We start from the raw sequence: 22,500 nt of genomic DNA, 5'->3' as shown, positions 1-22,500 counted from the left end.
GAGAGAGAGAGAGAGAGAGAGAGAGAGAGAGAGAAAAGAAAGAGGGAGAGAGAAAGAGATAAGATGAAAAAGCACAGAACAGAAAATTCGATCCGAAAGAGATGTACGGTCCACAGACAACAAACTTCCTCCCCACAATATCGCAAAATATACCTCAGACACCACATTGACGAATGTGCAGAACGATTACAACCACGATTTTCTCATTTAATCAACTTGCCTTCTGGACCTCAACACAAGTAAGACTGAATAAAGAAGCCTCATTTATCCAAAAATATAAACCAAAATTAGATATGAAATCATATGAGAAATAAAGGACTTACCCCATCTAATAGAAGATGTAAGCCCGAATAAAGCAGAGAACAAAAAAAAAATCCAAAATAAAAATTACAGAATTACCTCCCCTGTACTGCAAAATAAATGAGCGAACAATTATCTCCCCTAGCAATATCTTTTTTTCCCCCTAGCATTTTATCTCTTTCAACTGTCAGTTTGATGAGCAATGCGAAACCGGTCCTTACTTCAATTATTCTGCAAGAACAAAACCTTATTTTGTACAAGATTGTATATCTTTATTATTATCATGGCTCTAATATACTCTTAAATCCTGTAAAACAAATCTTCCGTGTTTTTCCATCTTATCTCTTTCCCTATTTAATCCACCATGTGTGTTTCCCCACTAAAATATTTTCTGCCTTATGTATCTGTTGAACAAATAACTTCAGAACTTCCTGTTCCTGTTGTAGCTGTATTTCAAAGGGCCAGCCTTGTCACATTTTGTGTCACGCTGAATCTCCCCGAGAACTACTTTAAGGGTACACTTGTCTGTGGAGTGCTCAGCCACTTGCACGCTACTAAATGAGTTGCGACGTTACTATTGCCAAGCTGTATCGGCCTTTGCCTTTCCCTTGAATAACATTGGTGGCGTCGAGAGTGGAGGCTGGTATGCATAGGCAACTGCTGGTCTTCCTCGGAGGGTAACTTTCAAGGTGCAATCCCATGGTCTTACATGACCGAAGGGGGGTCACAACACACAACAATGTATTCATATATATATATTTACTTATGTGTATATATGACATAATTAAAGAAAATATTTTCTCTCTCTCTCTCTCTCTCTCTCTCTCTCTCTCTCTCTATATATATATATATATATATATATATATATACCGGAGTAAACACATAAATGTGAAACAAGATGGAAAAAACTGTCTGACGAACGGCAACGGGAAACTCAGAGTAACAGGTTTTGTTGAATTTTCTGCTGCTTTAAATAAAGTATATATATATATATATATACATACACATAAAATATCTATATATATATATATATATAGATAGACACACACAACACACACACACATACATCAACATATATAAAATATAATCCGCAATGGAGGATTACACGGAACTATTAATAAAAAACCCACTCAATAAAATTAAGTTAAAACGGTGTCGTTTGAACCTGGCACTTTCGTCCGTTGTGGTGTTGTCGAGAGCTAGTTTATTTATTCTTTACACAACATACTCACACACGCACCTACATGCATACTCATACATGCATACTCATACACGCATACTCTTACACACGCATACCCACACACACACACATTGACATCCTCCCTCAAACTCATCTAAAAAAGCAAAGAAAAATAACAGATAGATAGATAGATGGATAGATGGATAGATAGACAGATGGATAGATAGATAGATAGATAGATAGATAGATAGATAGATAGATAGATAGATAGATAGATGGAGGGAGTGAGGGAGTGAGACAGAGAACGCGAGAGAGTGAGTGAGAGCAAGGGATAGTAAAGAATAGAGAAATAGATAGATAGATAGATAAATAGATAGATAGCTTGAGAGAGACAGACAGAGAGTGAGAAGGAGTGAGGGCGAGAGTACTTTAAAGGTTACCATTTCGCGTGTCACTGCTGTTGATATGATTTTATAAATGATGTAGACAGGGATCCCGATCATCGAGGAACACGACACAGTCCAACCAACTTTTTCGGCCCATTTGGGGAATTGATAATCGCCCAGAGTTATACCCGTGTAGCTGTAGATTGACAGGCAGAACATCCCCTGGAAATAGTGAACGACAAACGGATATAAATTAATGAACTTCCCAAAATAAGATAATACATGTGAAACCACTTATTCAAGTTCAAATCATTGATGCAATTTTATACCAATTACTATTTTTAGTTTTGTTATGTTACGATTATATTATAATTTAGCTTGATTTTAATTATTACTTACTACATATAATTCAATTGTTATTATTATTTTTATTGTTAAAGTGAAAGTATCTGACATAAAATAGAAAAATATTTTTGTTTCACTTTTAACACGTAATACTGAAATAGTGGAGAAGATATGATATTGCTATGGGCTCGCTCTAAGCAAGAAGTTGAACATTTTTTTTTGCCCATGAAACTACATGGACCCTAAGTAAGGTATGTGTAAAATTTGAATGAAATTAGTTGTGTAGTTCTCAAGTTTTAGGGAATCGTAGTAGAGAAGATATGATATTGCTGTGGGCTCGCCCTAGGCAAAAAGTTAAAATTTTTTGCCGATGACACTCCCCGGACCCTAAGTAAGGCATGTGTAAAATTTGAATGAAATTGGTTGTGTAGTTCTCAAGTTTTAGGGAAACACACAGATAGACAGACGCACATTCTCAGTTTTATATATATATATATATATATATATATATGTATATTGGCAGGGCTGGCCTGCTAGGTAGCCGACCAGAATGCTAGAAATAGATCATCAACGATCAAACTGTAATCAGTAAGACTAAGCACGTGTCTGTCTTGACACAGAGAGCTGGGGTTAGTCTTGCGGTTTGCATCTCGAGGACCGAATGTACTGAAGAAGTCACGGACACTTGAATTATGCAAGTAATTTTTTTGTTAAGACCGAAACCGAGGTATGCATTTAAGTCTGTTTTTTATTTAATTTTTCATATGTCCTGCCCGCCAAATTTGGTTCTGGTGTTCGCTGAATTCTTCCTCTAGAGAATTTCCCTTATAGTTTGATCGTTGATGATCTATTTCTAGCATTCTGCCGGCTACCTAGCAGGCCAGCCCTGCCAATATAACATCATATATTTGAATTTTCTCTGACTCCTCAGAATTTTTTGAATGCTGGACTACTGGTTTTAAATTGATATTAAAATTAATATTAATTTATCTCCCTCAATTTTTAAATATTTAAATAAATACGTTCCCTAGTAGTAAGCTTTACCCGCAGTGAATTTTCACTGCAGCCCTTCGCTTCAGGAGTCTCTTAGCGTGCCGGAACCAAGACATTTGAAATTTTATTCCCGATGTAATCAGTAAGACTAAGCACGTGTCTGTCTTGACACAGAGAGCTGGGGTTAGTCTTGCGGTTTGCATCTCGAGGACCGAATGTACTGAAGAAGTCACGGACACTTGAATATGCAAGTAATTTTTTGTTAAGACCGAAACCGAGGTATGCATTTAAGTCTGTTATTTAATTTTTCATATGTCCTGCCCGCCAAATTTGGTTCTGGTGTTCGCTGAATTCTTCCTCTAGAGAATTTCCTTGTAGTTGATCGTTGATGATCTATTTCTAGCATTCTGGCCGGCTACCTAGCAGGCCAGCCCTGCCAATATACACATATATTGAATTTTCTCTGACTCCTCAGATTTTTTGAATGCTGGACTACTGGTTTTAAATTGATATTAAAATTAATATTAATTTATCTCTTTCAATTTTTAAATATTTAAATAAATACGTTCCCTAGTAGTAAGCTTTACCCGCAGTGAATTATTCACTGCAGCCCTTCGCTTCAGGAGTCTCTTAGCGCGCCGGAACCAAGACATTTGAAATTTTATTCCCGATGTAATCAGTAAGACTAAGCACGTGTCTGTCTTGACACAGAGAGCTGGGGTTAGTCTTGCGGTTTGCATCTCGAGGCCCGAATGTACTGAAGAAGTCACGGACACTTGAATTATGCAAGTAATTTTTTTGTTAAGACCGAAACCGAGGTATGCATTTAAGTCTGTTTTTTATTTAATTTTTCATATGTCCTGCCCGCCAAATTTGGTTCTGGTGTTCGCTGAATTCTTCCTCTAGAGAATTCCCCTTATAGTTTGATCGTTGATGATCTATTTCTAGCATTCTGGCCGGCTACCTAGCAGGCCAGCCCTGCCAATATACACATATATTTGAATTTTCTCTGACTCCTCAGATTTTTTGAATGCTGGACTACTGGTTTTAAATTGATATTAAAATTAATATTAATTTATCTCCCTCAATTTTTATATATATATATATATATATATTATATATATATTATATATATATATTATTATATATATATATATTGTGTGTGTGTGTGTGTGTGTGGATACATATATATATATATATATATATTATATATATATATTACAGGTTAGAGACAGGTGTTCTGTATATAGAATACACTTCGAAGTGCTCAAGAAATTTGAACTTGAGCCGGTAGATGGGTAAATGTAATGAGAAGCAAGTTGGGGGAGTTGATTTACACAGAATATTAGACACATTTAATAGAAAAACATGTACATGTGTATGGATATAAAATGGTCCGACTTACAGAATATTAATGATATAAGGAGTTAAATATGTAGTGTTTTACAAGTGCAACAGCTGTTTCTGGGGTCTTGGTGGGCCAGAAGAATGATAGTTACTTGGACTTATTAACGGATAACAACACCGCCGTCTTCAGGGGAGAATTTTACATTCGAATTGTTGATAGGATGGAGCTTAGAGATGTAATCTTTAAACCATTTAGCTCCTGATTTCATTTAAATTCTTTAAGTCGAATCATTTTATATCCATGCACGTGTACATTTTTTTTTAATGTGTTTAATATTTTGCGTAAATCGACTTGCTTCTCATTACATTTACTCATATATATATATTATATATATAATCACTTTCTCCAATTTCTGAATATCTGTATTTGTTTCCTGATAAACTTTAGTTTATCCTGTTGTTGCCAACAATCTACGTGCATAGTGTGCCTGCAAGTCTGCATACTAATGCACATAGATAATACGGGTAACAGATACCGATAGTATATATGGATATTTTATCCCTTAGTCGGTTATTATAACTGCTTACTCTCTCTCTCTCTCTCTCTCTCTCTATATATATATATATATATATCTATATATATATATATGGTGTAGGTGATAGAGTATATTAATCAAAATAAAAACATGATGCCAAGGATTCGGCGGTACATACCATTTAGTGGTGTAGGTGATAGAGTATATAATCAAAATAAAAACATGATGCCAGGATTCGGCGGTACATATGTTTCGGGCTTTATTAGACGGTTTTATAACAATGCATAATGTGGTCTATGGCCTTCTTCAGCCGCGTACAATTACTACTTCAAGGACATGTATTACATTATAATTTTACGTTGGGGATGCAAATCCTCATAGTCGCGTACGACAGAGTGGGGCACCAACACAAAAACGAAGCGTCCATCCCGTCTTTCACTCGATGTAGAATGAGGAAGTTTGGATGTTGAGATAGAGAGGGAAGATGTTGGGGGGTTGAATCTTTAGTGAGTTAGGGATCACAAAGAGGGAGGGTGCTAAAGGTAGTAAAAGAGTAAAAAATTACAAAAGAGTAAAAATTGAAAAAATATATAAAAAAGATATAAGAATATAAAAAAAGGTATCTTTTTTATATCTTTTTTATATATTTTTAAATTTTTTACTCTTTTGTAATTTTTTACTCTTTTACTACCTTTAGCACCCTCCCTCTTTGTGATCCCTAACTCACTAAAGATTCAACCCTCCAACCACTTCCCTCTCTATCTCAACATCCAAACTTCCTCATTCTACATCGAGTGAAAGACGGGATGGACGCTTCGTTTTTGTATTGGTGCCCCACTCTGTCGTACGCGACTATAAGGATTTGCATCCCCAACGTAAAACTTATAATGTAATACATGTCCTTGAAGTAGTAATTGTACGCGGCTGAAGAAGGCCATAGACACACATTATGCATTGTTATAAAACCGTCTAATAAAGGCCCGAAACATATGTACCGCCGAATCCTTGGCATCATGTTTTTATTTTGATTAATATACTCTATCACCTACACCACTAAATGGTATATACAGGTGCTTACAATTATCAAGTATTCACCCTGATTTTATATATATATATATTATATATATATTATATATATATATATATATATAGATATATATATATACACATACATACATATATGCATATACATACTACAAACATACATATATACATATATAACATACATACATTCATATATATATATATATATATATATATTATATATATATATATATATATATATATACATGTTGAATATAAGAGAGTGTCCACTATGTGGTCGACTCCTGTGCTAAAAATAGATCCGCTATGGTCTCAACCACCAATTCTTGGAGTTTGAGACCATAGCGGATCTATTTTTAGCGCAAGAGTCGACCACATAGTGGACACTCTCTTGTATTCGTGTATTAATTTTTACTGTATCCCTAGTTTTTATGCGCTAAACCACTTGGTGTTAAATTGATGTTATTATTAAATTAATATCCAATTTTTTCACCCTTATTTTATATATATATATATATATATATATATATATATATATATATATATATATATATATATAATATATATATATATATATATATATATATATCTGGTTAAGGTTTCTTTTAATCGGTCTTTTGGTGGACTCTACATGTCACCAGATCGTATAGAGAAGAAATATTCAACATGTATGTATGTGTATGTATATATATGTAGGTAGGTATATAATTGTGTGTGTGTGTGTGTATTTGTATTTTCTGTTTTAATTATTTGAAGTCTTCCTCTGAGGAAGGAACTGGTTTCTAACAAAGGTACAAGTTTCCGTCGTTAGAATATAGATTACAATGTCACGTCTTAAACTTGATAAAAGTCTTGCATATTTTAACTGTTCCTCTTACAAATTGCATTTGTAATATGTATGCTGGTATACATATGTTTTCTTTTTCTGAAAAATCTATCATCCCCACGTCGTAATTTAAGAATATGCTCAGTTAAGCAGATTGATAAATTAATTTAAAATTTGATTTCTGATGTTAAATTCAATAATTCGTTCACTGTTTTAGAAGCTTTTGTTTTTAAATGTTCCTCATTGTTGTCGTTTGTTGATTAATTTGAAAGTGGACAAAGAAACAGTTTTAGAGACTGACCAGTATAATGCAGGGACAAACCGCTGCCCAACAGAATTTCCAGTAGAGGGATGGTTGACGACCAATCATCTTTTCAACATCGTTCGAGAACCGCTTCACACCTGTAACAATGTCAACAAGGAAGAAGATGATGATGATGATAATGACAGCGATGTTGTTGTTGTTAGCAGTGGTGGTAGTGTTTGTAATAATGATGTTGACGACGATGATGTTGATGATGATGTTAGTGTTGGCATATGTGTGCGTATATGAACGAGTGTGTGTGTGAAGTAGAAAGGCAGATAAACTCGAGTAGGCTTATGCTTATATTTATGTGGAAAGAAGAAATAAAGTAAAAGTCATATCTTAACAGCCGTTTCGGGAGCACCATGAGACATTCAGTTTAGTGGTGTTTATCTGCCTTTCTATTTTCATATAAGCTCGACGAGGATCATTCCTAGAGCTAACGCTTGACGCCAGAGGCATCAGACCTCGATGAAGTAGTAACATTTTAAGTTGTCATCTTTCTGAGTACTATGTCGTTATCTATACCATACTTTCTTCGCGTTTTCTCACACATTGTATATATATATATAGCGTAGTATTTATTACGGTTGCTATTTTCCAGTAAATATCGGTACTTCGTTGTACCATTTATTTCAGAGACTGACCAGTATAATGCAGGGACAAACCACTGTCCAACAAAATAATGGAAACAGCTAGCATTATAGAATCATAATTTTGCGGTATCTCTAAAACCGTCAAAAGCTTGTTTATTTATTATTTATTTTTTTTGGTTTATTATTAGTGTTGCTTAATATGTTTTGCTAAAATTGCTGTTTCTTTTCAGATATCATCAGAAAGAGGTAATTAAAATTCATTAAAATGACAGATCTATTTGACTTTCAAAGAGGTCAAATTGCTGGTGCTCGTATGACAGACGCTAGCGTAACGAAAACTGCTGAAATGTTTGGCGAATCAAGAAGTACTGTCTTGAAAGTAATGACAGCCTTTGAGAAAGACCTTCTCGTCGAAACAAAACTCCGGAAGAAAACCAAAACTTTCAGATAGGGACCGTCGGACTCTTACGTGAATTGTTAGAAAGGATCACAAAAATACAGCTCCCAAAATTACAAGAGAGCTTAATGACCACCTCGAGAACCCAGTTTCCACAAAAACTGTTCGTTGGGAGTTGCACAAAGCCGGATTTCACGCGAGGGCTGCAATAAGAAAACCACTACTTTCAAAATCAAAAGTTGCAAAGCGTTTAGAGTGGAGTAAAAACCTACAGAATTGGTCCCTAGAGCAGTGGAAGAATATTTTCTTGGACGAGTCATCCTTTACCGTATTTCCGACTACTGGCCGAGTATACGTAGGGAGACAGCCAAAAGAAGCATTTGATCCAGACTACCTTCTTCCAACTGTTAAACATGGAGGAGGATCTGTAATGATCTTAGGGACAATATCTTGGAAATCGGCCGGCCCAATGGTTTCCATTCATGGCAGATTTAATAGTCAAGATTATTTAAGCATTTTATCTAATCAAATTCATCCTATGGTTGCAGAACTGTTTCCGGAGGGAAACGCAATCTTTCAGGATGATAATGCACCAATTCACAGAGCTAAAGTTGTAACTGAATAGTACGAGGAACATTCTAGTGAAGTTGAACATCTTATCTGGCCACCACAGTCCCCAGATCTCATTATTATTGAACATTTATGGTACATTTTAGGAGAATAAGTAAGGAGTCGATATCCTCCACCATCATCACTACAAGAACTGGAAACTGTTTTAGCTGAAGAATGAACAAAAGTTCATTTAGAAACAATTCAAATTTTGTACGTGTCCATACCTCGTAGAATTCAAGGTGTAATTATTGCCAAAGATGTTCCTACCCATATTGAAATAAATTTGTTTGAAACTTAAGGTTTTTTGTCCAACCCTTGTGTATATATATATATATATATAATATATATATATATATGCGTGTGTGTGTGTGTGTGTGTGTGTGTGTGTGTGTGGTGTGTGTGTGTGTGTGTTGTGTGTGTGTGTGTGTGTATACACACGCACAAACACGCGCACATGTATGTGTGTATTACTTAACCCATATATGCCCATAAAAAATGAAGTCTTAAAATTTCTCTGTATTTAGATTAAACGTTATGGTAAGCTTTCACAATCTAGAAGAGAAGGACAGAATGCACCAGCGAGCTAAGCACTTCGCCCGGCCTGCTAACGGTTCTGCCAGCTCGCCGCCTTCCTAAGATGAAGAATAACGATTATCTTTGTATACTTCCATTTTATTTCGATCTGAAGAGGTTTTATTTCTTTTTAATTGCAAAGTCTCTTTGATACAGAACTTCACTATGATATCACGAACACTTTGAAATTATATTTCCCATCATAGAAACTACTTCGATTATTATTTTAGCAAGTTTAAAGTGATTTCTTGGGTGCTGTAAACTATTTATCATTTCTGTGATGCTCCACCCCTCCCTTGACGCCGCACTCCTCCCTTGATGCTCCACCCCTCCTTTGATGCCCCACCCCTCCATTGACACCCCACCCCTCCCTTGATGCCCCACCCCTCCCTTGATGCCCCGCCCATTCCTTGATACCCTAAGGACGTGCTTGTTTTGCTTAATGATTAATTCAGCGTTGGGTGCAAGCATTGGATCTGGCTCTCCCGTTTCAAAATAGCTCACTCCTCTTGCTTCATCACTCTCAGAGACCCTAAAAAGTATCATGAACGCTGCTCTATTTTTCCTTAGTCATAAATGCTAGGGTCCTATTCGAGTAACTCACTATAGTAGTGAAGGGGTCACATAAGGGTCCCACTCAAGGAACTCATTACAGCCGTCGAGGGGTCAGGAATATCTTGTTCTTATTAATATTACTCACCGTAGCACCACTGGACCGCTATCAGTTCGGCAAAACAAATGAAAAGCAGCGAGAAAGAGCCTGCATGGCTGTCCAGTAGTGTCACCACGTATTGTCCACCCTGGGTAGAGACAGAAATACACGGATGATTAGCAAAAGCAATTAAGGCGTGGAAGCAACAACAACAAAAACAAACAAACAAGCAACACAAACGTTTTCATTATCACCAGCGAACTCCCACACTACTTCCGGTACCACCGCATCACAATTACCAAATACACCACCACGCCTCCATCGCACTACAAACACAAATAAAAGCACTGGTACTATGACTACTTCCGTCACACCGCTACACCATATACACTACCACCTCTACTACACACCAATGCGCCATACTACTTCACCACCACATAACTATGTCATAAACACTACTACTAGTACGACGACGACGACGACGGCCATTACTACCACCACCATCACCACCACTACAACCACCACTGCCACCACCACTACTACAACAACCACTACTACTACTGCTATTACCACCACCACCACCACCGCCACCACCACCACCACCACCACCACCGCCACCACCACCACCACCAAAACCACCGCCACCACCAGTACCACCACCACCACCACTAATACAGACACACTACTTCCCATACCACCACTGACACCACCACTACTGCCGCTGCTGCTACTACTACAACTGCTATTATTACCACTACCACCACCACCACCAATACCACCGCCACCACCAGTACCACCACCACTAATACAGACACACTACTTCCCATACAACCACTGACACCACCACATCATCACCACCACCACCACTACCACCACAGCAACACCAACAACAATAATAAAGAAAAGTTACTTACATAAGTTGTAGTCGGTAGAGCGAGCAAGAACAACGCTGATAAAAGGATAGCCACGAACACTTCCCGATGACGCCGTATCAACGAGACTTCATCTGTGAACCCTGTCATCAAACTTTCCAATCCTCCGAACTGTGGACATACAGACAGACAGAACAGCAGATAGTTAAGTGAAGGTACACATAGGTGTGTAGCTTGTTTAACCCATTTTGCCTGCCATGAGCCCCATTTGGGGCTCTGCTAAAAGCAGTCACGCTGCCGGTTGTTCGTTGTAGCTAAAGTGAATTGCTTATGTACAATGCATTTGCAGAGGTGTGTTTAACAATATTTATTAATTAAAGTTTATCATTGTTAGCTCTAGTTAATTCTAGGCGACATTTTATGTCATAAATCACAATTTTTGAATTACAAAAATATTGACTGTTTTGAAAAGGTTTTTTGTTTCGCATTTCCCATCTGTATCATTCATTGATATTTCATACACATTCGCATTTGATACTATAGTTTCAAAAAAAAAAAAAAAAAATTGTAAAATGTTTATTGCAACTGAATAAAAAAGGATAACTGTGCCTTTTTTCAGAGATCCCTATTTGGAACTTGTCGAAAAATTTATCATAATTACCAAAATAATTCACACATGAAGAAAATTTAAATACTATATATTATTTTAACTCCTAAGACACCTGGCAAAGGCAAAAAATATGAATAAAAAAATTTGGCAGTTAATGGGTTAATGGAGGTAACGTGCAGTAAGCCATCCCTCACGTACTGGAATGTATCAATGATTGATTATTTGGGGGTAATTATTTAGTGGTGAGCGGACATGGACAGCATCTTGATCCTCTTGCGGTAGACACGGAGGAATGTCGGAGTTGTGACAGGTGGAGGCTGAAGGAGGGAAGCATCAGTACCTCCCTACACCCGATGGTACTTATTATTACTGCTGAGTAGATTGCGGCAGTGTTTGATGAAGTACCTTGCTCAAGGACGTAACGCTGTACCCGGTCCAGGAGTTGAACTCACGATTTTATGATCGAGAACCGAATGCTCTGCTCATTAGGTGACGTTGTCTTCACGGGACGGAGGTAAATAGATGAGTACAGTAAGTATAGTCTCGCGTCGTTGGACTCATGGGGCCAGTTACTCGGTTCCCATGGTGACTGAGTGACCGAGATGTGAATAACCCCACCTCCTGAACGGGACGCCAATCCACTGCAAGGTTTACAGCCGAATGGACTGGGGCAACGTGAAACGAAGCGTTTTCTGTAAGAACACAACGCGTCGCCCGGTTCGGGAATGGAGACCCTGATCTTGCAATCTTGACAGCACCACCCTAACCACTAGGACACGTGACCTAACAGATGGATTGAGAGAATTCTGGATAACGAAAGATGGTTAGTCATGTGGGGAGAGAGATGGATTCACTAGAGATACTTTATTTAAAAAACATGTCAGGTACAAGGTCTGTGGGAGCCGTCTTGATTGTGCAAACTGCACGGATCGATGGATTGCGTTTATAGTGTGACGTAATTTATTCCCAAATACTGAGACAAATGTGATTTTCAGATGCATACCACGTTAACTTGGTGATTTAATTAGGGCGTGGCCTGAGAGTCGGTTCCTCTGCTGGACGGGGGTCGATTCCGCTTGATTCTCCGAGTCCGGCTTTCTACGTTTTACACACACACACACACACACACACACACACACACACACATCATTCACCACAAATATAAAAAAAAGTAAAACCAGAAAAACTATACAAAATATCAACAAAAGATTAAAACAAATGGAATCGTTAGAATTAAACGTAGAAAAAACTGTGTCCGCTTACGTATACACATATCTCCACATATATACACATGTGATGCAGCGACAGTGAATAGACACACAAACGTGCATGTCCATGCGCGAGTGTCTGTGTGTGAACGTGTGTGTGCGTGCGTGTGTGTGTGCGTGCGTGTGTGTGTGTGTGTGCATGTGTGTGGTGTGTGTGTGTGTGTGTGTGTGTGGCAGACAATAGGCAGAAACGTTAGAGCATTGGATTGAATGTCTCGTGGTAATCGTTCTGAGTCTCTGCTCTCTGAGTGCAGATCCCGTCGAGGTCATACGTTCGGCGTTGATAAAATAAAGAAACAGCCAGATACTAAGTGGCGGTGAATGTAATTAACTTGTCCCCATCCCCTCAAAACATGACTGGCTTTGAACCCGACGTCCCGTTCAGAGGAGAATCTTTGAATTTCGGTCATTTATACGTCAGGGAAACCGGGCGACCGACTTTTAGGAGTCGTAGCGCCGGAGAAGACAACGACAACAACAGCAGCAGCAGCAGCAGCTAATTTCTGGCTCCACTTGATTGATTTCCAACTATTCTGTTAGATACAAGAATAAACAATTACCACTTCCTTACTAACGCATTCCTTTTATTTCATCAAATATTATTTGTAGCTTTGTACATACGCCAGACGTACACAAGCACCCCCTGACCGCCCCGACCACCATTCTATATGTATTCTACGTGAGCGCGCACGTATATATAGATATATATATATATATATATATTATATATATATTCTATATATATATATATATATAGTATGTATGTATATACATCTGCCTATCTATCTATTTATATACATACATATGTATACTGTACAAAATTATATATCTGCGTGTGTGTTTACATACATCTCTCCATATATAAATAACTACATACATACCTGCATACATACATACATATATTAGGTTGGTGCATAATTATTGCGGCTTTTTTTCCCAACAAATTTTATTCAACAAAAACAATAACAACATGTAACAAAAACATCTTTAAATGATTATTCCGGAGCATATTCACCATCTACTTCAATTACTCTTTCTCATTTACTTGGCAGACAGTCAGACCGTCATTTAAAGATGTCTTTGTTAAATACTATTATTGTTGTTATTGGATAAAACTTGTTGAAAAAATCCGCAATAATTATCACCAACCCAATATATATATATCTATATATATATATATATAGATATATATATATATATATATATATATATATATATATATATATATATATACGGATATACATGCGTATATAAATGCATATAACATATATACATACTTGTATTTGTACATAATATATATGTGTATAAATACCAACATATATATAACATTATATGTATGTATTTATATGTACACGTATACACTTATAAATGGCACGGTCAATAGACAGCAGTGTGATAAGAGGGCGAGTGGTGATAGAGGAATGAGTAGCTAATCAAGGAGCGGCCAGCAAAGAAATGGGTTCATATTTTACATTCTCTCTACAAAATATTGAACGAACGAGATTAGAATCGTTAGCACGCTGGACGAAAAGCTTAGCCGTATTTCGTCTGCCGCTACGTTCTGAATCCAAATTCTGCCGAGATCGACTTTGCCTTTCATCCTTTCGGGGTCGATTAAATAAGTACCAGTTGCGCACTGGAGTCGATGTAATCGACTTAATACGTGTTTCTGTCCTTGTTTGTCCCCTCTGTGTTTAGCCCCTTGTGGGTAGTAAAGAAATAAGTATTTCGTCTGCTGTTATGTTCTGAGTTCAAATTGCGTCGAGGTCGACTTCACCTTTTATCCTTTCGGGGTCGATAAATTGTGTACATGTTGAGTACTGGGGTCGATGTAATCGACTGTCCCCCTCCCCCAAATTCAGGCCTTGTGTCAATTACAGAAAGGATTGTTAGGAGTGAAAAGAAAGACTGCGAACTATGAAACTGTTGTCTCAGCTGTTGAAGAATGGAATACGAATTGGTTTTGGTTATGTAGTACTAGTCACGACACCGAACTGTAGTGAATATTGTCATAGATGAACACCAGTAAAAGGGATATAGAAAATGCATGAAGGGAGTGGTTGAGCAACAACACCGAACAAATATGAAGAAAGCTGTTTGAAAATATTCAGTTTGTTGATAACCAGTAAAAAATGAAATGAGAGTATGATCTTTTGCGAACGAGGATAAACAGAATAAAACCGTCAAAGATGGTGGTATGGCGAGCTGATCCCTGCAAGATCACTGCTTTGGCATCTTCTTCACAAACTCCTTCTCATCAGCATCATCTGCTTTCTTCTATAAATCCACAAATCCAACAATGCCCCACAGCCACATCGTTTCCTCTTGCAGCTGCTCCAACTTCTCTGATCTCCAAGTATCTGGAACAATACTTCTAACTCAAACCCACAACCCAGCCCTTCAGCTAATTCTCTTTCCCTCCCGTCTCCTCCTATCTCCTTTTCATCCTAGACAGTGAATCCTTTACAATGTCGTTCCCTACAGTGATGTCCTAACTCTCTAATGGTTCCTCAACTGTTACGTTACTCTCGAACCCAGCATATTTATTTCCTTCTATTTCGCTTCTCCTTTTTCGAAATGTTTTCTCAATCAGTGACTTGAGTGGTCATAGGAACTAGAATCGGTCCCAAAAGCATCAACTTATTCCTTCGTCATGTTGAGGCTCTCACCCATTTTACCGGATCTCCTCACGACCCCTGTACATTCAGTAGATTAGCGATTGTATTGTAACCACTTCTTTTGCTCGTAAACTGTTCAAGTCCTATGGCAGTGACTTGACAGAAACGTTAGCGCGCCGGGCGAAATGCTTAGCGGTATTTCGTCTACCTTTACGTCCTAAATTCAAATTCCGCCGAGGTCGACTTTGCCTTTCATCCTTTTGGGCTCGATAGATTAAGTACCAGTTGCATACTGGAGTCGATCTAATCGACTGGCCCATCCTCCCCATTTCGGGCCTTGTGCCTAGAGTAGAAAAAAAAAGAGAGTTCAAGTCCTTCGTCACTTTTCTTAACTCCCTCCACCTTCCACTAGAATTCTCATCCATTTTCTCAATTACATCTGTTAACTTTCAACCTAGTCATCTCTGTTTTCACTTCAGCTCCACCATATTTCTGCCTGTCTTTTCAAACCCCACCACTTCCCCCACTTATCCCTCTCCATCTCCTCTACAGCTACGACTCCATCTTTAAAATCCATGTATGGCTCGTCACACCACATGCCACAACTCTTCCCTAACATTTATCAGCAACGATTGCTTTCGCGTTCGCCATGCCGCCGACTGACTGACCTCCGCCTTAATGCGTCATGTCCGTTCCATAACTAACTAACTTCTTCTTCTTCTTCTTCTTCTTCCAATCAGGACTCACGCCATTAGCCACAAAGAATAATCTCTAATTCGAGCCCACTCTAAGCTACTAAGAATGCATGTGGCAACTTGAAGATCCACCCACCACACGCGATAGACTGGCGGTTGCACGGGCGCGAAAGCTACGTTGTTATCCTCATTCCGTAAACAGTGGCTTTTTTAACGGGTGGAGAGCTGAACCATCCTGGGGTACAGAGGATTCGCAATCTAGACTAGGGTTTGAAAGTTTACCACACCATAGTGGGTTACACCATAGTTTCTCTGCTTTGTCGTAGAAGTAGGAAGAAAGAGTGAGAGAAAGTTGTGAAGGAGTACAGCGGGGTTCACCACCACTCCCGCCAGAGCCTCGTGGAGCTTAGGTGTTTTTGTTTAATAAACACTCACAATGCCCGGTCTGGGAATCGAAACCACGTTCTTATGATCGCGAGTCAACTGCACTAACTACTGGGCCATTGCGCTTCCACGCTGTTGTTGTCACTTTAATGGTGTTGGTAAGGTTAAAGACATTGGTGAAGATGGTGGTGGAGGTTGTACTGATGATGATGATGATGATGATGGCAACGACGACGACGACGATGTTGATGATGATGATGAAATTAAATGTAATTGTTCAACTTACCGTACTGTCTAAACCAAGTGTTATGAGCATCAAAAAGAAAATGATTGCCCAGAAAGTTGAACCGCTCATCATAGAAACTGCTTCCGGGTAAACCACAAACACCAGACCTGGACCTAAAAAAGAAACGCATTAAAAACTGCTTCTGTCAGTCCGCATAGATACACATTTAACTTCACACACACACACACACACACACACACACACACACACACACACACACACACACACACACACACACACACACACACACGCACGCACACACACACACACATATATATATATTAATCTGGATCCATTCCATCTCAGTCGGAGATTTTTTCATTAATTTTTTTTTAACTAAACAGTTTGAAACTTGGAATACTGGTAGAATTTCTCACGTAGAACCAGGTTTACTCTAAACGTTTTTGACAAAATTATTTCGTGTTAAAATTGTCGTATTTGGGTAATTTCAGCCAATCAATGACGTGTATTCGGTTGAAGAATGCTACTGCTGTAATCGAAGAGGAACAACTTCCGGGTCATCTCTACTATCTATCTATCTATCTATCTATCTATCTATCTATCTATCTATCTATCTATCTATCTATCTATCGTGGAGGCGCAATGGTCCAGTGGTTAGGGCAGCGGACTCGTGGTCATAGGGTCGCGGTTTCGATTCCCACACCGGGCGTTGTGAGTGTTTACTGAGCGAAAGCACCTAAAGCTTCACGAGGCTATGACAGGGGGTGGTAGCGAACCCTGCTATATTCTTTCACCACAACTTTCTTTCACTCTTTCTTCCTGTTTCTGTTGTACCTGTATTACAAAGGGCCAGCCTTGTCACGCTCTGTGTCACGCTGAATCTCCCTGAGAACTACGTTAAGGGTACACGTCTCTGTGGAGTGCTCAGCCACTTGCATGTTAATTTGACGAACAGGCTGTTTTGTTGATAGGATCAACTGAAACCGTCGTCGTCGAAACCAACGGTGTGCCACGATCTATCTATCTGTCTGTCTGTTCATCACTCAAAGACTGTATGTAAATAAAAGAAACAACAAAAGTATTGGACCAACCGGCTACAGCTATATCATCGATTTCTATTTCCGCAACGTACGCCATGTAACCAAGCACGGAGAATACGACAAAACCAGCCAGGAAGCTTGTGAAGCAGTTGATAACACTTGTTGCCATGGCGTCTCTGAAACAAAATGCAAATACATAGATGTAGAAATTTATGCTGCGGGATTCTCCCTGTTTCAAGGTTTCACATCAACAATGACCTCTCTCTCTTTCTCTCTTTCTCTTTCTCTCTCTCTCTCTCTCTCACACAAACACTCATCACCCATCACTATATATATATATATATTATATATATATATATATATATATATATATATATATATATATTATATATATATATATATATATATATATATATATATATATATATATATATATATATATATATATATATACGAGGGACGTTCAATAAGTAATGTCTCTGACCCACTTGCAGTTGTTTGATCTAGCTGAAATTTTGAATGTCCAATTATTTATATCTCTATAGATTAACTGGCAAATTACAGCTCTGAACTAATTGTGGTTTCTGACTTACAGGTGTTTGAACTGAGTCAAGTGTGAAATGGAGCCTGTTGAGTGTCGAGCAGTGATCCGGTTTTTGTATTTGAAAGGACGCAAACCACGGGAGACTTTTGATGAAATGAAAGTAACTTATGGTGATGATGCCCCAAATATGACCTTGTAAAACGCTGGCATCGTGAATTCAAACATGGTCGGAACTCTGTGGAAACAGCTCCCAGATCTGGTTGCCCCTCTTTCTGCCATTGATGAGGCATCTGTCCGTCAAGTTGATGCTGCCATTTTGGAAGATCGACGCATAACTATTCGCTAAATAGCCCATGAGGTCAAGATTAATACCGGGTCTGTGGAAACTATCATTCATGACCATTTGCATTTGCAAAAGGTGTCTGCCAGATGGATTCCCAGGTTGCTCAAACCTTTCCAGAAGCAAGAACGCGTCGTGTGCTCGAGGATGAATTTGGAGATGTGCCAAGAAGATGAGTCAAAATTTTTCAAAAGACTGATTACACAGATGAAACCTGGGTTCATCACTATGATCCGTGACCAAAGCCCAGTCAATGCAGTGGAAGCACCGTGACTCACCTCCTCCAAGAAGGCAAGGTGCAGCCCTCCGCTGCAAGGTCATGCTCACAGTCTTCTGGGACCAGGACGGAGTAGTGATGACAGATTTCCTGGCAAGGGTACCACAATTACAGGAGCCTATTATGCTTCACTTTTGAGGAAATTAAGAGAAGCTATCAAAATCAAGAGGCGGGGCAAGATCAGCAAAGCATCCTCCTCCTGCACGACAACGCTCCGGTCCACAACTCGTGTGTCGCCAGATCAGAAGCACAGGCGTGCGGCTATGAACTCCTCCCCCATTTTCCCTACTCTCTTGACCTTGCACCCTCTGATTTTCACCTCTTCCCAGCCATGAAGTTGTTTTTGAAAGGAGAGCGTTTCCCAGATGATGCAGCCTTGATTTCTGAAGTCACGTCGTGGTTGGAGGACCAAGCTGGGGTCTTCTACAAAAACGGTCTCCAGAGCTGCATCAAACGATGGGAGAAATGCGTAACTCTGGGTGATTTCTATGTAGAAAAAGACTAATAACTGTGCCAAGTTTCGTTGCTCTACTGCTATGGGAAGTGGGTCAGGGGCATTACTTATTGAACGTCCCTCGTATATATATATATATATATATATATATATATATATATATATATATAATATATATCTATAAAAATGGGACAAGAACGCAAAACATCCAGACAGTTAGGTGACACAAAAAAGGGACAAGAAAATATCCAGACAGACGATACAAGGAAAACAAGGACGGGTCATTCGGAGTTTTCAATCCTCCGTCAAGTTCCAGATTATCTTTGCAATTTCGACTGGCTATACTCGAGATTGCTCCAATCTGGCCAGCCCCAAAGAAAAAAATATGCTAAGAGTATTAGATTCCTTGGAAGAAAGTAGCGAATGTATACAAGGACGGAAAGAAAAACAGAGAAATGTTACACAAACACAAATAACAGGATATAACGACAGGTGTCATTCGATTAAGGACGAATTAAATCAAGCTGGCGTGTGTGGAAGTAAAGCGTTACGGGCAGGGATATGTTGTGTTATAGTATATATATATATATATATATATATCTATATATATATATATATATATTATATATATATATAATAATATATATATATATATATATATTATATATATAATACATATATATAAATAAGACAAGGTAAAAAGACTAAATAATTTTATCATGAAGAACATTTTAGTACCGGTTTCAGTCTTTGCAACTTTTTCAACTTAGAGTAAAGCATGAGAAACAATTAAATTGTGGAAAAATCAAATGAAATGTTTTTTTAAAAATATTTCTATAGTTTTCAAATGCAAGGGACATCTTTCTTTTTTCAGTCTGTCTCTGTGTCTCTTTTTTAAACTTTTGTGTGTTCTAGGTACTTAGCAGCAGCTAGTTTGATATGAATTCTTGTCTTTGATTGTATAAGTAGCAGTAGTAGTAGTAGAGAAAGAAGAAGGAGGAGGAGGGGAGGAGGGAGGAGGAGGAGGAGGAGGAGGAGGAGAAGAAGAAGAAGAAGAAGAAGAAGAAGAAGAAGAAGAGAAGAAGAAGAAGAAGAAGTATTTTATTGCATGCAAAATAAATATTTATAAGATGGTATAAGAGTACCAAAGAATATATTAGGCTTTACAAGACTAAAAACTTTATGAGAGGTGTTGAAAGTATTGCCCTTCATTTTCAATATATAAGTTGACTCTTCTACACATGTTTTGAAATACATCTTAGATGACAAAATTCAATTCGGGGAGACCTTTTGAACACCCTGTATATATTATATATATACCAGGGTAACAGTTTTGTTACACTTTCGTTAGTAATCAATAATATACATCTAACATTACCAACAGAAGCACCACTACCACCACCACCACCACCACCACCACCAGTCACAACAAATGTCAGATCTCACAGTGCCTAGTCTTCACCACTAAAGCGTTCAATCACTACCACACAATCATTAGTCATTAATGACAAGCCACACAAAAATAATTACTGGGATCAATGTGTTCGACTAGGCACTTCAAGGTGGTGCTCCAGCATGGCCACAGTTCAATGACTGAAACAAGTAAACGATAAAAGATAATATTTATGTCTGAATGCTTTTGTTTTCCAAAAAATATTCCACGAGTATCAAAGCTGAGATTTTATGAAGGGGAACGAAACAGAGTTGTGATGTTAATGCCTCTCTCAAAGTCAGTATAAATGAAACGGTCCAATTACAGAATCAAAACTAATAGTGCGGTTGTTGATTCGATTCATTGTATCTCCATTCTAGAAAATATCTCATCAAATATATTCCAGCTGTGACCTTATCATCATTTATTCAGCCATAGTGTATTTGGGACAACATTATCTAATGTATAGAAAATAGTATCAGAAGGTACACCTATCGTTGTTATTTAGTCCTTAGTTAACCCTGATTTGACAGAACCTAAAATAAAAATTGTTCCCCCCGCGGTCCAACAGATTTTTTTTCAAACTGTATATCTAGGATTATATTTAATGCTGCCTTGTCTTTGAAAACGGAAGGATGTCAATTGATGAAGATTCCACTGCTATTACTAGGAGGTCTAGCGACAATTTAGAGGTTCTTTCGTTCTCTTGAGAGACTCAACTCCTGGTTAGATTATCCATGTATATTTAAATTTTTTTTTGTTCCATGTACTAGGTGTCCTATATTTGTGAACAGTAGCATCGTCGGTCACACATTTGCAATGAACAGCCAGTCTCTGATGAGATATCATTTCCCCATATATTTTTATGCACTTCCAACTACCTGAAACAAATTCGCACCCGTAGATGACCTCGAATGCATATAATTTAAACTATTTCTGAATATAACTTGGTTTTATTTCCAAATGTTTTTTAATTTTAGTTGTGCTCCTACATTGTATTACTGCAGCTCTAAACTTGATTTTTTTTTTCATATTGACGAGTGTCCTGCTAAATCCTTGCCCGAAAACAAATCGCTACACTGCGATTGCAATATTCATCCAATATAATATTTATGCATACACGCACACTACTACACTCACACACCCACACATCCATACACACATATATATATAATATGTAAGTTAGTAAAGAACTGCCACGGACATTACTCAGACCGGTGAGCTTCTGCCTGATTTTTAGATGCCCGCAGAGCAAACATTAGACACGATCAAGCTGAAGCTGATTCTTATTGGCCGCTGGTAAACTTGGTCTTATTGAATGAATTTCGGAGATTACGTGATGGAATTCCGGGATGAATGCTATGTACAAATTGTGGGTTACTGAAAGGCAACTATACTAGGATTAACTTGATGAGCGATGAAAATCATTATAGCATTGAAAAGTTTCAACGCTTAAATGTTAAGGTGAGTTATTCATATCTTGGCAACGTACCTTCATTTTTCTGGTAATAACTCAATGCCCCCTGATGAAATGGTGAGTATGATGCACTATGTTAAGTTACGTAATATTATGCAACATGTGCATTATTGATAACTACGCTGTGGAAATTTTGCGCCGTTCATTCTTG

The 22,500-nt window shown here is 38.1% G+C and overlaps 1 protein-coding gene across 1 annotated transcript in view; it reads right to left on the bottom strand.

Annotated features, from left to right (window-relative positions):
* LOC115213508 (sodium-dependent serotonin transporter) overlaps window positions 1–22,500 on the bottom strand; it is a 26,547-nt gene that overhangs the window by 2,382 nt on the left and 1,665 nt on the right. Inside the window, exons 2-8 of the mRNA XM_029782518.2 lie at window positions 18,388–18,391; window positions 17,877–18,001; window positions 16,825–16,937; window positions 11,006–11,134; window positions 10,140–10,239; window positions 7,259–7,359; window positions 1,921–2,088 (exon numbers count right to left, since the gene is read on the bottom strand). Of these exons, the coding sequence (XP_029638378.2) occupies window positions 1,921–2,088; window positions 7,259–7,359; window positions 10,140–10,239; window positions 11,006–11,134; window positions 16,825–16,937; window positions 17,877–17,994 (729 nt within the window). The 5' untranslated portion in view covers window positions 17,995–18,001; window positions 18,388–18,391. The remainder of the gene's footprint in view (window positions 1–1,920; window positions 2,089–7,258; window positions 7,360–10,139; window positions 10,240–11,005; window positions 11,135–16,824; window positions 16,938–17,876; window positions 18,002–18,387; window positions 18,392–22,500) is intronic.

Source organism: Octopus sinensis, linkage group LG6 (assembly GCF_006345805.1).
Source record: "Octopus sinensis linkage group LG6, ASM634580v1, whole genome shotgun sequence".
NCBI classification, from domain to species: Eukaryota; Metazoa; Mollusca; class Cephalopoda; order Octopoda; family Octopodidae; genus Octopus; species Octopus sinensis.
The sequence above is the reverse complement of the archived record's forward strand: the minus strand, read 5'-3'. Positions and strand labels throughout refer to the sequence as shown.